The sequence below is a fragment of the Neopelma chrysocephalum genome, unplaced genomic scaffold (assembly GCF_003984885.1).
Source record: "Neopelma chrysocephalum unplaced genomic scaffold, ASM398488v2 Primary Assembly neopelma1_252, whole genome shotgun sequence".
NCBI classification, from domain to species: Eukaryota; Metazoa; Chordata; class Aves; order Passeriformes; family Pipridae; genus Neopelma; species Neopelma chrysocephalum.
The window spans coordinates 3,289,516-3,305,542 of NW_020897914.1; the positions used below are offsets into that span (position 1 = coordinate 3,289,516).

General features: G+C 52.9%; 2 protein-coding genes across 2 annotated transcripts in view; both read right to left on the bottom strand.

The window, feature by feature from the left end:
• Positions 1-202: 202 nt before the first annotated feature.
• On the bottom strand, positions 203-8,555 carry CRYGS (crystallin gamma S). Its single transcript, XM_027703715.1, has 3 exons — positions 6,977-8,555; positions 2,404-2,646; positions 203-516 (listed from the first exon to the last, which is right to left on the bottom strand). The coding sequence occupies exons 1-3, from the start codon at positions 6,995-6,997 to the stop codon at positions 244-246; spliced, it is 537 nt and encodes a 178-aa protein (XP_027559516.1). The 5' UTR covers positions 6,998-8,555; the 3' UTR covers positions 203-243.
• A 127-nt stretch (positions 8,556-8,682) lies between these two features.
• TBCCD1 (TBCC domain containing 1) overlaps positions 8,683-16,027 on the bottom strand; it is a 10,137-nt gene continuing 2,792 nt past the window's right edge. Inside the window, exons 4-7 of the mRNA XM_027703722.1 lie at positions 14,948-15,134; positions 13,694-14,191; positions 9,806-9,968; positions 8,683-9,220 (exon numbers count right to left, since the gene is read on the bottom strand). Coding sequence (XP_027559523.1) covers positions 9,839-9,968; positions 13,694-14,191; positions 14,948-15,134 — 815 coding nt within the window. The 3' untranslated portion in view covers positions 8,683-9,220; positions 9,806-9,838. The remainder of the gene's footprint in view (positions 9,221-9,805; positions 9,969-13,693; positions 14,192-14,947; positions 15,135-16,027) is intronic.

Sequence of the window (16,027 nt, forward strand, 5' to 3'; positions counted from 1 at the left end):
TTTTTCCTCGAGAGAAGCAGTGGGATGGAGGGGATTAGGGGTCTGGAGGAAGGGGATGGCAGCAGAGACAGTGGCACTCGGGGCTGGCAGGGAGTGCTTTGCTTGGAGCGGGCTCAGCTCCACCCCAGCCCCCCAAAGGCAGGAAAACCCGCACGCAGATCCCAGGAATGAGCAGGACAAGGAGGAGCTGAGCGACTCAGTTGTTTATTGGGGGGTGGTGGCAGCCCAGCCCAGGGGCTCGGCTCACTCGGTGATGCTGCGGAAGGACTGGACGGCGGGACTGGCCGCTCCCCACTCCACGGGCTTGCGGTACTCCCCCTTGGGCAGCACGTACTGCCGGCCCCGGTAGTTGGGGTGCTCGTAGAAAACCCAGACGCCCTCCAGCACCCTGCAGGCGTGCACCTCACGCATGTGCCACTCCTCCATGACAGAGGGGCAGTCTTCGGTGGCTTCGAACATCTGCCCGCCGAAATCGCCCTTCTCGAACACCTGGATGTGGCCCCGGCCCCCACTTGGCTGGAAAAAAGGGAGAGAAAGTCATGGAATTGTGGAATGCTTTGTTTGGGTTGGAAGGGACTTAAAGATCATTGCGTTCCACCCCCTGCCATGGGCAGGGACATCTTCCACTAGCCCAGGTTGCTCCAAGCCCCGTCCAACCTGGCCTTGGACACTCCCAGGGATGGGGCAGCCACAGCTTCTCTGGGCAACCTGATGGCAAAGTGTGGGAGGGAGGTATCCCAGTGTCCTGGCTCTGACGGTCACCAGCACGTGGGGGCAGAGCTGGGGCACAGTCAGACTCAAACACAGTCAGGTCCAAACCACCCCCCAGCACAGCAGGCCAGGGCTGAACAGCTCATGTCAGACCCCAAAAGCACCGGGGGGAGGCAGCTGGGGTAAATGGTGACGTGCACAGAGGGTACAGAAGCCAGAGCAGAGCAGCTCCAGCTCAAAGCCCATCCCAGCCCCGGCTCTGCAGGGAGGAAGCTGCAGGCAGGGACAGGGATAAGGCCAAGTCAGCAGTGCCGGGATCGCTATCCCGGGCAGGCTTGAGCCCTTCAGCCACCCCCTGTGAGCGTCTGGAGAGACAGACCCCCTCCATGCCGCGAGCAGTTTAACGAGCTGCTGAGCCCAGCGGGGCCGCCCGGCAGCAGGGCGGGTGTTTCCCGGCGGGATTGGGAGCGCTGCTCTGCCCCAAGGCGGGTGTTTCTCGCCGGGATTGGGAGCGCTGCTCTGCCCCAAGGCACCGCGGCAGCTTTTAATCTGCAGCCGCCTGGACACCCCTTCCCCCGCCTCCCCGGCCGTCCCAGCCCGCTCCCTCCTCACTCTGCCGGGTCCCAGGATCTCCCCCGGGGCAGGAGGGAAAGCCAGGTACCAGGTGGGTGTGCAGGATAAGGCTCCCACATTTCATCCTGCTGGGGGAAGCTGTGTTACATCTCCCACGTGTGTTGGTTCCATCTCTTATGCCAGATCAGTGCTCCGAAGGGGCTGGAAACTCTCCCTGCCCTCTGCAAAGGGATTTAGACTCGGCTCAAACCCAGAACAGGCTCAGAGAGGTGTTAGACCCCCAGACAGAAAAGGAAAACCCCTTCTCAGCTGTGAGACCTGCTCCGTGCAGTGGGAATTTGTGGCTGTGCTCCAAGCCAGCTGCACATGGATCACCAGTGTCTGTCCCACTGCAGCAGCACCAACCCACACTCCATCCACACTCCCAGTTCCAAAGGGTGCTTCTCCCCTGAGGTTTTCCAGAAGGATCATTCCCTCTGCTCCTTTCTCCCCATCATCATTTTGGAGGGGATGAGCACAGTCCCTGTGCTGCAGCTGGGAGATACACTCCTAAAACCAGGAGATACCAGGCTGCTCCAAGCATGCCCAAGAGGGCTCCAGGCATCCCTCCCACTGCTGGGCACTCCAGGGTTGCTCCTGGGGCTCATCTCTCCATGCCCAGAGAGGTTTGATGACACTGAGAGTAAGTTCCCTGTATCAGAAAGGAGCCTTGGTTTGCCAGAGAAGAACAAACTGGCCCTAAAAAAAATGCTCCTGCAAAATCCACATCCCACAGCTACAGGCCTTGTGCCCACCAACAGCTGGATCAGTTGGCATCAGGGAAAAGGCAAACCTTGGAGTGCCCTGCCCGGACACCGAAGTCCCTAAAGGAACATGCAGATGAAACCAGGCTGATGTTCCTATGGAAACCCACCCCCACTCAAAGGGACCTGCAGTCCAGAGTGGGAAAGATTTACCTTCCCCCCTCACCAAACACTTTGCCATTCCCAGAGTAGGACTGCAGGAACAAATCCCCCACAGCCACCCTCTCCACGGGTCCCCAGGAAGATGAGGGCCACCCACATGAAACCCTTCCCTAACAAATAAATTCCACAGCCCTCGGGCAGAGGCGACACTCACGATCTGGATGTACTTGCAGGAGCCCAGGCGGTCGTTGAGGCCCATCCAGTGGTGGTAGTCGGGGTACTCGCCGTGGGTCAGCACGTACATGTTCCCCGCGTAGTTGGGCCTCTCGTAGGCCACCCAGGTGCCTCCATCCACACGGATCGAGTTGCAGCGGCTCAGGTACGTGTGGAAGTCGGGGCAGTCGCTGTCACACTCGTAGTAGCGGCCGAGGAAGTTCTTGTCTTCATAGAAGGTGACCTGAAATGAGCAGAGGAAGGGCAGTGGGGAGGTTCCTCATCCCAGCACATCTGTATTCCAGCCTCGTCGTGGCGTGAAACATCTGAAAACGGAGCCCTCGAGATGTCAGAAATCACCAGGGCCAACCCCTGAGCAGAACCCACTGCAGTCAGTCCACCAGCCTGGCCCCAGCGCCTCCGGCCACCACCGAGGTCTGGCCTTTCCCAGCCCCTCATTCTGCCCCAGTCACAGAATCACAGAATCAGCTGGGTTGGAAAAGACCTCCGGGATCATCAAGTCCAACCCTTGATCCAACCCCACCGTGGTTCCCAGCCCATGGCACTGATGCCACATCCAGTCTGTCCTTAAACACCTCCAGGGATGGTGACTCCACCCCTCTCTGGGCAGCACATTCCAATAGCTGAGCACTATCTCTGTGAAAATCCAACCCAATGCTCCTTTGGTGAAATTCCTGTCCTGTTTCCAGCAGAACTCCATTAAAATAATTCCCTCCCACCTCCTCCTCTAGATGAGGAGTTACTAAATTCTGGCCAAGGGAGCCGTGAGAAGTCATGGACTGTACAAAGCAGCATTTCTGGGGACACGGGGTAGTGGTGGCTCTGGCAGTGCTGGGTTAACAGCTGCACTTGGTGACCTTAGAGGGCTTTTCCAGCCTTCATGATTCCATGATTTCCTTTATACTGGCTCACTGAGTGTTTGCAGTGAGACCTTTCCTCCCAGGCCATGCCTTCCAGCCCGTTCTCTTTGTTCCTGCTCCAACAATCCACAACTTCCCTTCTCAAAACTCACTGCCAAAAGCTGGACATCACACAAGCTTGGCCTGTGCCAAGAGAAACTAAAGGAGCATTCCATGGACATAGAGTACCAGAGATCTTTGGACAACCAAGGATTGCATTTGCAGTTGGCTTGTTCCGCTGCAAGCCCATAATACAGCTGACAAATTCCCAATCCATCACCACGTTTCTTTCCCAGGAGCTGCTCTACAGCCAGGCTGACCCCAAAGCACTTTGTTTAGGGACCTTTTATCCTGACTTGATCACAACCTGTTTGGAAATGATCTCGAGAGCAGGTGAGCAAATGCCATTCCTCTCACCCAAGGCATCACCCAGCCAGCCCTGGAGAGGCGACCCATTTTTTCCTTAAAAACCCCTTCATGGAATATTGCCAAGCCCTAGACCAGACCAGTCCTTTCTCCAGCCCCATTTTTAGATCATCTCAGCTGACAATTATTCATCAAGAGCTGCTCTTTTCAATGAGGGTTCCTGAGCCATCACATCTATCCTGACACATCCCTTGCTTGCTCAGGACACCAGATGCTCCAGACATCTAAACACCCAACATCCAGTATCCCACAATCCATTTTCCCCATGGCTTTTCCACAGCTTGGGTATTAAGATTCCTTTTGCTCCTGGCTGGTTGTACCTCACCCATGGTGCTTTGGCTACTGGTAACAGCCCCGCTGCTAAAAACATCATTCATTGTCATGGTTCCAACCCAAATCTGGGACAACTTGCTTGCTTTTTATTTTTAATCATTTATTTTGTGCTAAAAATTAAGTCAGCCACAGTTTTCCTGGAGCTGGTTGGTCAGGGTGTCCCACCAGCCTGACCAGGTGTCTGGAGAGTCAGACTGACCCTGCCAGAGGATTCATGTCAGTGGACATTTCTTGGGATAATGTTATTTCCCTCACATTTTCCTCTTAATTTCAAGGACTGATCCCCCATCACGAAGCAGTTGGCAAGTACAAAACAACCTGTCCCCACATCTCTCCCTCCTGAGCGAGCTCTTCCCACCTTCGTGCAGTGGAGAGCTGGGAATCACTACCACCTTTCCTACAGGGAATAAAGGCTGTGAAAGGTGTGCCCTGCAATGCCCAGTCCCTGTTCTCCCACACTGCCACTCCTGGGCAGTTGACCATGGCCAGGCCTTCCCGGCCACAACCTGCTGCCATTTTCCAGGTTCTGCTTCTGGATCTTTGTCCCCAGAGAAGTCATCTGGAAAATCTGCCAGCATGACCCAGAGGCAACCCCAAAAGCCCTGTTCATGGAGGTTCGGCATCAGCCTCTTCCCGAAGCCAGGGGTCAAGGAAGTCACAGCATCCCTGTAAAACCCTGCAGGGATCCATCTCTTCCCAGCTCAGCCTTTATCCGCCACTGGGATGCCTGAGGAGTTCCCCCCCTCTCCAAACTCATTCTCCAAGCTCTGATCCACAGTCCCACCCTTGTCCATGCAGAGTGTCCAGCATTGTCGACGAGCTCTGCCCAACATCTGTAAGACCATGGGTCTGGTCTCTGGATCCCTGGAAGTGTCCTTCTCCAGGTTGGATGAGGCTCGGAGCAACCTGGGCTAGTGGAAGGTGTCCCTGCCCATGGCAGGGGGTGGAACTGGATGGGATTTAAGGTCCCTTCCAACCCAAACCATTCCGGGATTTAATGATGTTCCTTCCCCACCCAGCCTAATGCAGCCAAACTGGACCTTGGCAAAGCTCCCTGGTGTTCCCAGGAGACCATTTTCCAAGAGCACATTAAGGCTTTTCCCACAGAACCGTGACCAACCAAAGTGCTGCTCCTTGGTTTATTCCGGGAAGACTTAGGGAGAGGGGGAATCCTGCCCACCCATTCTCCACCACAACCCTTTGCACACACCCTCAACTCGTTTCAGACCTTCTCATCCCAGTTTTCCTTGGAGATTCAGGCACAGAAGGAGCAGGTTGATGTTTTCACCCGTAGAATAATGACACAGTTAGAGATTTCAATCCAGACTCTCACTCCCAGGCAAATCACCTTCCTTCAGTAAAACCCTCAAGGTGCTCTGCTTGTATTTAACCTCTCCCTACGCAAATCTTCCCTTTTGGGGCTTACCTGGCAGGTGCCACATTTGCCAAAGCAGATGTTCCTTATGGGAGTAAAACTCTTACTCCCTAGGTCACCTCACCTCAGTTATCACATACTTCTTCCCAACAGAAGCTCAGCTGGAAGGAAACTCTTAAAAACAAATCTAGTAGTGCCCATTGCCTTCTGTGCCAGCAGTGACCCCTTTCCAGGGCAGATCACTCGCTGAGGTTGTGAGAAATGGTGTTTAATTCTCTCCTTTGTGCTTTTCTTCTCCCTGGAATGTGCTAAACAAGAGCATGGAATAGAGAAAAGATAACTCCTCCTGGGCATCTTGCTGCACCTCAGCAGCACATAATCCATGGATTCCTGTGGCACACTGGGAGGGGACACGGCTTTGGGCAGACTGTGCTCAAGGCTCTCCAAGGGACGGGAGACTCCAGGATGGAGCAGTTACAATTCCCCGGCACTTATTTTAGGCACAGGGACAGAAAGACTGTACCCCTGAGACCCCAGAGCCACCAGCACACCCTCCTCGGATCTCCAGACTAACAGCCAAACCTTGTGCCAAGGGCAGAGCCGAGAGGAACGAGGAGAAGCCACGACCGAATCCAGATCTTCCACAGCATCGCCCGGTGCCTGCAAACCCACTGTGCCTCCCACACCCCCTTGGCTCTTCCAGCCTCCACAGGTTACAAGGAATCCAACCCAAAAGCAAAACTTAGAACCTCTGCCCACAGCTTCTTAACAGGTGTTTGACATTCCACGGGGGAAACTGGCCACCATTCCAAGGCTCTCACCCTCCTTCCCTGTCCCAGCTGCTCCTCCCTGCCCGGTCCCAACCCTGCTGCGAGGTCACCAACCACCTCTGCTCAACTCAAGGCTGAGGAACAGGGCACCAGAGCTGGATCTCCACCTGACACAGCACTCCAGCTGAAGCTGAGCCTCCTGATCTACCTCCTTGTCCGGTTTAAATTCAGCCCTGCCGATTCCACCGAATCCCAAGGCCGGTTCCCATCCCGCAGGGAATGCTGTTCCCTTTGGCGCCACGGCCGTCGTTCAGGAGTCTTTCTATTGCTCCACCATGGAAGAGGGATGTGGCAGCTGCCGTGGTTGTTGGGAGTCAGGTTCTCCCAAGGAAGTCTTCCAGGAGACTCCACTCTGCAAACCCAGCTCGTCACATTCCCCTCTGCCCCCAGTTTACAAGGCATCAGCTCCTGCTGATTTAAAACCATTTTAAGATGTCCCCTCGTTAGTCACTGCGCTCAACTCCATCCTCTGGCAGAGCCCCACCCAGAGGAACCAGCCAAAACCTGGGAAAAGACTTGGGAGGGGCTCCCCTCCACGTGAGGAGGGATTTGAGGCTTCTCCTCTTGCCCACCCACTGGCAGAGGGGGAAGCTGTCAGCAGAGCAAGGAAAACAAAGTTTCTCCACAGCTTATCCCTGATAAATTCTGAGCTTTTATCCAAAATCATGAATATACTGCAAATCAACTTACCTTGGTTCCAGCCCTGGACATTTTCCGTTCCAGCCAAGCTCCCCTGTGCCGGAGGAACGTCAGGAGCTGTTACAAACAGCCAGGAGCCGAGGTGCCCTTTTTATAACGGGCTTGTTTTAAACCAGACAGCCGCTTTGTCATGAGAATGGGATCCAAAAATTGAGTCAGTGATTCTGAGGCTATAGCCGATTTCCAGAAAAGCAAACAGGATTATGGAATAAAGGAAGGCTTCGCCATCCTCCCTTTGTTACCATTTGCTGAGTCAGAACACCAAAACTCTGCCAAACGCACTCAAAACACGCAGCCCCCTGCCAAGCCTGGGAGCACGGGGGGCAGTTTGGCTGCTCCCTCCCTGCCCAGCTCGTTAGAGCAGAAGGAATCCTCGTTGGATCGAAAGGACCACCCCCATTCCTAAGGAGGGGACACAATATTCCTCAGGGAATGTTCTGTGCAGCAAAGGATGCAGTTAAAGAAATAACAAACACGAGCTCGGGGCACACGCCACAGGCTTGCAAAGCACAGCCCTGCGCTGACAGATTGAAAGCTCTCAGTGGAAACATCCGTGCAGCTTTTCCCAGGCCAGCCTCAGCTTGATCCACAGTGCTCCAACAGCCCCTGACACAGAGGGAAAGGAGGATGCGTGGCGAGTGATTCCACACATCCCATAGCAAAGAATACTGCCCAAACTCCTGATTGTCTCTACAGGTGCCACAAATCCAACTCCCAGCTCTCCCCCAGCACCCGAGGCTGGAGCAGAGGCGTTTTCCCTGCAGCCACGCTCCGGGGGCGGGGAGGCCACGGCTGGTGGCTGACACACATCCACCCCCCCGCCAGGACATTATGAAAAACCACCTCTGCAGCTATTCAGTGCCCCAGCCCAAAGGCTTAGGGAGACAAAGGGACACGAATTTGGCACAGCAGCGCCCGAAACACGCAGCCCCTCTTTCAAATCTGTCAGGACAAGCACTCTCGCAACAGCAGCTCCGCTCAATGCAGGCAGATCTGAGAGCCCGGGGCACACATGCCCAGAGCAGCTCCTCTTCCCGTTTTAGGTGCCTCCAATCACCCTCTGCTGTTGCTCTCACTTGAATTTATTCATTTTTGAACCCAAATGCTGTTTTATGAAGATCACAGTTCAAGCACGAGTCAGGTCCCATCAGTAGGTGTGGTCTCTTCACACATCCCTCCTTTAAAAGGTGGTTAACTTTTATAAACTCACCTCACATGAATATAACAAATATAATAAACTCACCTCACCTGCCAGCCCAGGAGCCAAGGGAGACCTTCAGAAGGATTCTGAAGCTGTGCACATAGAGCACTGTGCCTTCCTCTGGCTCTCAGCTTGGAGAGCTCTTCCGAAGGCACCACCAGCTGCTGCTTCCACTCATCCATGCAATGCCTTTCCCTGTTTTCTGAGTTTATTTAGGTGCTCAGCTGCAAGTACATCTCCTATAACAGCTCCCCCCAGCACAGGAGAATGGTGCTTAGTCAAGCTGATATTCTTTATGAGAAATATGGAAAGCAGCAACAGTGTTTGTATCAAAACCCTGAGCCAGGGCAGCCTTCAAACCCTTCAGCTCCATGGCTGGCAAGAAATCAGGATTTTTCTCTCACTGACTGGTTCCCATTTCATTAAGATTAAAGGTGTTGTGTCTCTCTAACACCCACTGTACAGGTAACACCCCTTCCCTAGGACAGGTGCCAGGTTTATCCAAGAACTCTGGTTTATTGTCATTTGTCAAAACAATGCAACCATGTACAAAAGTTCATTCCACAAAATCCCAGCGCTTACAAAAGTTCATCCCATAAAAACCCCATCACTTCATATTAAAACCCCATATCTTCATATTAAAAAAACCTACTGGATTGCATTCATAAAAAATCAACCACTTCTTTTTCACATTTATAAAAGCAGTGCAGCTGGTTTGTACCGTGAAATGCAGGTGATGCCCAGGGCCCTGCATCCAGCCTTGTCCCAGCATCCCTGGAGTGCTGGATACCTGCACACATGGGCACCCACCATGAGGACAGCTCTACAACAAGGCACAACTCATCATCCTCCAGTGCCATCTCAGTCACCAACAGGATAACTACAGCACATTCCTGGGAAGGCAGCAGTGATCAGGAATCCTAAAGCAGCCAGATAGTGCAAGGCTGGGTGTTGGATCCAGCGGGTCCAGGCAGGATGGCCAGAAAGTCTTAATGAGAACTGGGCTGGGGGTATTGCTGCCTGTTCCCTGAGCTCTGGAACAAAATAAAAGGAGCAGATTTTACTCCCAACACTAGCAAAGAAAAAGGAATTCAAAGACCAAATCAAAAATAAACCAACTTTCTAATGGTTTGAAACATGTCATGGCAGAGAAGTGGGATAAGGGCAGATCTCCAGCTCCTAAACCACTTCTGCTCAGGAAGAGACACTACAAAGCAAGAATTAGCCAAAGTTTCACTGTAAGAATTAGCCACAGTCTCACCCAGTTCTCTTTAGCAAAGGTGAGATGGGTCAATAGACATCAATCCACACAGTTCCTTTGAAAGAGCAGCTATTCCAACCCGTTGGACATCCCATTATGTGCAACATGCCCATGTTGTGCCTTTACAGATGTCTCCAACAAACCAAACTGAACAACAAGGCAGGTGCTGAGGACACAGATTTCCACTGAAAAAGGGGGTTTTGACAGCAAAATAAGAACTAAAACCAAATGCAAGGCTTTGGGAGAACATTCACTGAACAGCCTCCTGCTCTTTCTGCCTCTGTCTTGGCCGTGCATGCAAACATGGCACAGTTCTTGTAGGTAGAGAAGAACCAGGAGGAACAGGCCTTTCACTCACCCTTCCCCTCCTTCTGTGCTGAGGACTGGGATGTTATCCTGCTGCCTGCTTGGATCCCATGGCAAGGGGGACCAGGCTGTCCAGCTGCTGCCGGTTCCCCGTCTGCACCAGCCACTCGTAGAACTTGTTTTCTACCAACGTCTGCAGCTGCTTCCTCTGATCCCTGAAGCCAAAAGATCAACAAGAAAGTATGGAAAAATCACATTTATTTATAGTGTTATGCTACTACCTCACCTGCACTACCCAAACAAGCCTCCAGATATACCAGGAAGAGCCAGGCTTGGCTCCTGAACCCTCTGGACCAGGAATAGAAGGTTTTTACCAAGGAAGTATGATGATAATGAACCCTAAAGGCAGAACTTGGTGGAGTCAGAGGGGCCATACAAACTTCCCCATCCCACCAGCACAACCACCCTGCTCCACAGGGCTACCTCCACTTACCTCTCAGAGCACAGATTAAAAACTGTCTGAAAAGGGAGAAAAATGAGTATTAGTAACCAATGTTTAAGCACTAAGGACTCAAAATTCTGTTCTGACAGCACCTGGAAGAGAAAGGATGGAGATCAGGGGAAAAAAATGCACCTATAAACACCCCTCAAATAATTCCTGTTGCTGGTAATTAACTTTTGGGGTGGTTTTGATAAGCCCAGCAGTCACGGGGTGTTCCACAGCTCAGGCTCCCTGGCACTGCTCAGATGCCCAAGAGCATCTCCAGAGCAGCATCCCAGCCCTCTGGGATCAGCTCACCTCTGGAATTTGTTAAGCCAAAAGTGGCACAGGTGTTGAGCAGCCCCTGCTGGGCTTTTTCCATGAGTTTACACAATTCATTTCTGAACACCAATAAAACATGAACATTTTTCAATATTCTGGAGATTTGATGTGGGTTTGCTTTGAACCCATTCCTAATTTGATGTGCTGATCCCATCCTGTACTGGGAAAAGCAGGAAACTAGCTCCAGAGGAGGCCACTAAGATAATTAAACCAATTTAATGGAGCAGCTCTGCTGTGAGGAAAGGCTGAGAGAATTGGGATTGTTCAGCCTGGAGAAGAGAAGCTTCAGGGTGACCTGATTGTGGCCTTTCAATACTTGAAGGAGCTACAGGAAAGATGGAGAGAGACTATTTCCAAGGGCTGGAGTGACAGGACAAGGGGAATGGCTTCCCACTGCCAGAAGGCAGGGTTAGATGGGATGTTGGGAAGAAACTTTTCCCTGGGAGGGTGGGCAGGCCCTGGCACAGGTTGCCCAGAGAAGCTGTGGTTGCCCCATCCCTGGAAGTGTTCAAGGCCAGGTTGGACGGGGCTTGGAGCAACCTGAGCCAGTGGAAGGTGTCCCTGCCCATGGCAGGGGGTGGAACCTGGCTGGATTTTTAAGGTCACTTCCAACCCAGGCCATTCTATGATTCTATTCCTTTCTGTGCCCCTCAGCTCCATGTACCCATCCCTTTTTTCCAAGTTAAAGGCTGCTCTTTGTACAGATTCCATTGGAGCCATTCCCCAAAAAGCAGGGTTCTGGGACAGGAACTAACCCAAATTCCTCCCCAGCGAACACAAAGGCAGCCACTTCTTTCTTCCCTTATGGATTTATCTTCTCCAAGTGCTTTTTCTCTACCTTGATCTGCTACTGACCCTGAAAGACTTTCTGTCTGATACGCTTGGAAAATGAATAAACAGGATTTTATGCTTTTGCAAGTTGCTCCTCAAGCTGTCTTACTGCTCCTGTCTTACTGGGGTTTTACTTTCAGCCTGGCAGGATTTACATTCTTTTTTTGCCCCACTTTCCTCATTCAGACAACTTCAACTTCTTGAAAGACGTCTTCTTATTTCTAACATTCTCTTTCACCTCCCGCTCAAGCACGGCGGCTTTTTCCTTTCTACAAGCCCGATATCCTGTTTGCTCTAAGCTTCCTACTTGTCTCCCCAGTTGTTTCCCTGCCTGCAGGAGACAAGAGAGACATTTTCCGCTGTCAGCTGCCCACTTTCTTTTCAACAAGCTTCTAAACTTGCCAGTTTTCCCCCCCTTTATGGAATAAGCCACTCCAGGAGTGAGCTCTTGTCTCCTGCGACTGCAGGATGGCAACTCTAAGCACATCATCCCTGTTTCCTCACACTTTTTAACAGGAAAGTTCTGACAGGCCAAACACCTTCCCAAAACCCTGGGGGGTAAGAAGCACCCCAGCTGGAGGGGGAAGCACCTTGGATGAGCTGATGGACACAAGGGATGACTCCAGCCTCTTTCCTCTCTGCTGTTCTTGATGACTCAGGGCTGGGAGTTTGAAGGTTTTCACACTTCTATCCCCACCTCTGGGTCAGGACTGCTCTGCCACCCTCCTCCTCCTGTAGCAAAATCCTGCCCCAGAATCCTTTCTCTCTCGCAGTCTAGAGTTCTTTCAAACTGCCCATTCCTCCATGCTCAGCACGGAGGCACCTGGATTTCAGAAAGGAACACGGGAAGTGGAGGGAGCTCCTCCAAAACCAGGAATCATCAAACGGGCCAGAACTCTTCAGCCTTGTACAAGGGGAAGCATTGACAGTTTGCCTCCCATTCCATGTTTCCCAGGGGATAAACCCCTCCCAGATCACTGCTATCAGCACTCAGTTACACCCTGGTACCAGTCAGCGACTGAGCACGGAACAGAAAAAATACCCACACAGCTTAAGCTCAGCTTAGGGAACAAAACTTGTTCTTATCAAGTCTTTACAAATGGATGTTTGAAATGGGGTTTCTATCCCCAAAATGAGCTTGCAAACAAAGCTGGGCAGAGGATTCCATGGGATCAGCTCAAGAGGAATTTCCTGTCCTGGACTGATCTGCTGCCATGATTCACAGGCACATTCCCAGCTCTCCTCAACAAGGGATGGGACAGTCATTTAAAGCTTCAATCCCAAGGTGAAGGGGGGCTGAGAGGGACCCCAGGCAGCTGCAGGACAGTGATGTGGTTCAGGGCACACACCCAGCCCTGCCCACAGCACTGGCAGCAGAACAGAGAGTGGGGAGGGCCCAGAGTCATAAACCCTCCCTGCCAGGGTGGATCCCTGCCCTCAGCAGCCTCCGGGAATGCTTTCCCTGCAGCCTCACAAGCTGGGAAAATGCAACCATGAGAAAGCACCTCCTTCAGAGCAGTGTGGGCAGCGGGGTGAGGGAGGGGATTCTCCCCCTTTACTCCCCTTGGTGAGTCCCCCCTTGCTGCACTGCCTCCAGCTCTGGGGTCCCAACATAACAAGGATGTGGAGCTGTTGGAGCAAATCCAGAGGAGGTCACAGAGGTGCTCCCAGGGCTGGAGCCCCTCTGCTCTGGAGACAGGCTGAGAGAGCTGGGGGTGTTCACCTGGAGAAGAGAAGGATCCAGGGAGACCTAAAGCCCCTTCCAGAGCCTAAAGGGGCTCCAGGAGAGCTGGAGAGGGACTTTGGAAAACAGCCTGGAGAGACGAGACAAGGGGGAATGGCCTCCCACTGCCAGAGGGCAGGGTTAGATGGGATATTGGGAAGGAATTCTTCCCTGTGAGGGTGGGGAGGCCCTGGCACAGGTTGCCCAGAGAAGCTGTGGCTGCCCCTGGATCCCTGGAAGTGTCCAAGGCCAGGCTGGACAGAGCTTGGAGCAACCTGGGCTAGTGGAAGGTGTCCCTGCCCATGGAAGCAGGTAGAATGACACATCCTTTAAGGTCCCTTTCAACCCAAACCATCCTGGAATTCCATGACTCAGAGCTACAAGTGTGAGCATTCCCTTCTCACTGTGCCAGCCAGGGTTGCTAATGACTGACGCCCCAGAACTGGCCTGCAGGACACGGCTCACCCAACCCAACCCCTCCTTAAAGCATTTTCATGGAACCACATCAAAGGAAGCCTCGGGAATGGCTGAGCTCAGCCACCCCTGCCGGGCACAGCACTCACCTGGTCAGACCTGCCTCCTTCACCGCGCGCTGCCACACCTGCACCCGCTGCTCCCGCTGCCTCAGGGCCTCCTGGTATTCCTGGGGGAGCCCTCCCGGCGTCTCCGTGGTGTCTCCTTCCATCTCAAAGGGAATCACGAAGGTGTAGAAGTCCGAGGGGGGCAGGAGGCGGAACACACCCATGTCACTGCTCTCCCTGCACACCAGCATGGGGCTGTCCCAGTAGTTGGGCAGAGTGGCCAAGCCCACCTGAGCCATGTGGTCCTCCAGCATGGGGTAGTGGGTGTGGAAAGGGGCAAAGCTGACTGCCTGGTTCCCCGAGAGGATGAGGGGCTGGGTGGGTGTCAGAGTGTAGAAGGTGCAGCCGGTGGTGGCTGCCAGGGACAGGCGGTGGCAAACCACCATGACCCTGACGCTGTCACAGCTCTGCACGTGCACCGACGTCTCCACGGGGCCCAGCACGAACGTGCTGCTCCGGCACTTCTCGATGGTCACGGAGCTGCCAAGGAACCACAGCGCAGTCAGGGCTGGAAGGGACCTCTGGAATCACCCAGTCCAACCCCCCTGCCAAGGCAGGGTCACCCAGAGCAACTGACACAGGAACCACTTGGGTTTGGAATGTCTGCAAAGAGGGAGACTCCACACCCTCCCTGGGCAGTTCCAGGGCTCTGCCACCCTCCATGGAAAGAAGTTCTTCCTCACGTTGAAGTGGAACTTCTTGTGGTTCAGTTTATGGCCATTGCTACTCATCCTATCACTGGGCACTACTGGGAAGAGCCTGGCACCATCCTGACACCTGCTCTGGAGATATTTATATGGATTGATAGGAACCCCTCTCAGATGTTTGTATGGATCAATGAGATATTTGCATGAATCAATAAGATATTTGTATGGATTGATGGGGTCCCCTGTCAGGTCAGGTATTTGTATGGATCTTTGAGATATCTGTATGGATCTTTGAGATATCTGTATGGATTGATAAGATCCCCTCTCAGCCTTCCCTTCTCCAGACTAACCAGGCCCAGTTCCCTCAGTCTCTCCTCATCAGAGAGATTCTCCAGTCCCTTCGTCATCTCTGTGGCCTCCACTGGACACTCTCCTTGTCTCTCCCATCCTGAGGAGCCCAGAGCTGGACCCAGCACTCCAGATGTGCCTCCCAGGGCTGAGCAGAGGGGCAGGATCACCTCCCTGACGTGCCCAGGACCCCATTGGCCCTCCAAGACTGCAGGTGCCTCCCAGGAGAAGCAGAACTCACCGGAGGGGGGACAGGAGGTAGATGAAGGACTCGTTGCAGCGATGGATCCTCACGTGAGCCCCCACCAGGGTGTCCGAGCTCTTGGCCAGGGTCTGCTTGTACACCTGGCTCATGATCACCATGGGGGACACCTCGGGCACCACCCGGGCACTGCAGGCAATCTTGGCTCTCCTGGTTGCTCCTTCCACTGCAGAACAAAGCACACAGAAGTTCAGTGCCCAGCAATCCTCGGGAAAACAACCACACGTCAAGGATGGCACTTCCTGCCCCGCCCACACCATTCCCAGTCCCCCCTGGGCAGGGCAGCAGCTCAGGGCACTGAGAAACTCCAGACACTGGGAGACACTGGAAGAGCCCAACCACTTCAAGATTATTCAGGAGCAGCCAAAGGCCCCGAGAGATCTCCACTTGCAGAAGTCTCTTTCCAAACCCAAGGCTCGGCCCGGCAGGAAGATCCCGAGGGGAGGTGTAAAACTCTGTGTTTTAAACGAGGGAAATGCTCCCCCTAGAGCACAGTCCTTGAGCTCCTCCCTGGGCTCCCTAATCCACAGCCCCTCCTGGGATCCTGCAGCCAGGGAAACACTGAGCCAGTGCCTCTTTCCTGAGGTGGCTCCATGTCCCTGGGGGAGAGAGGCCGGATTGGAGACAAGGAAAGCCAGACCAGTTCCCACCCCGCTGCCAGATCCCTGCTCAGCAGGAGGAGCTGAATTCCAGTTTCTAGGGTTTTTTTTCCTAAATTTCTATTTTTCTGTATTTCTACATTTCTTCCTGTATTTCTAAATTTCTCTCTATTTCTGCATAATTCTATCTTTTTCTATATGTTCTATATTTCTATTTTTCTTTAGATTTTTATAATTTTCCATATTTTCTATACTTCTGTATATTCCCATCTTCCCACATATTCCCATCTGCCCACATATTCCTACATTGCTATTTTCCATATATTTCTATTTTCCCACATTTTTATTTTCCCACACATTTCTACGTTTCCATTTTCCCACATATTTCTATTTTCTCATATATTTCTGCATTTCTACTTTCCCACATATTCCTACTTTCCCACATATTCCTACTTTCCCA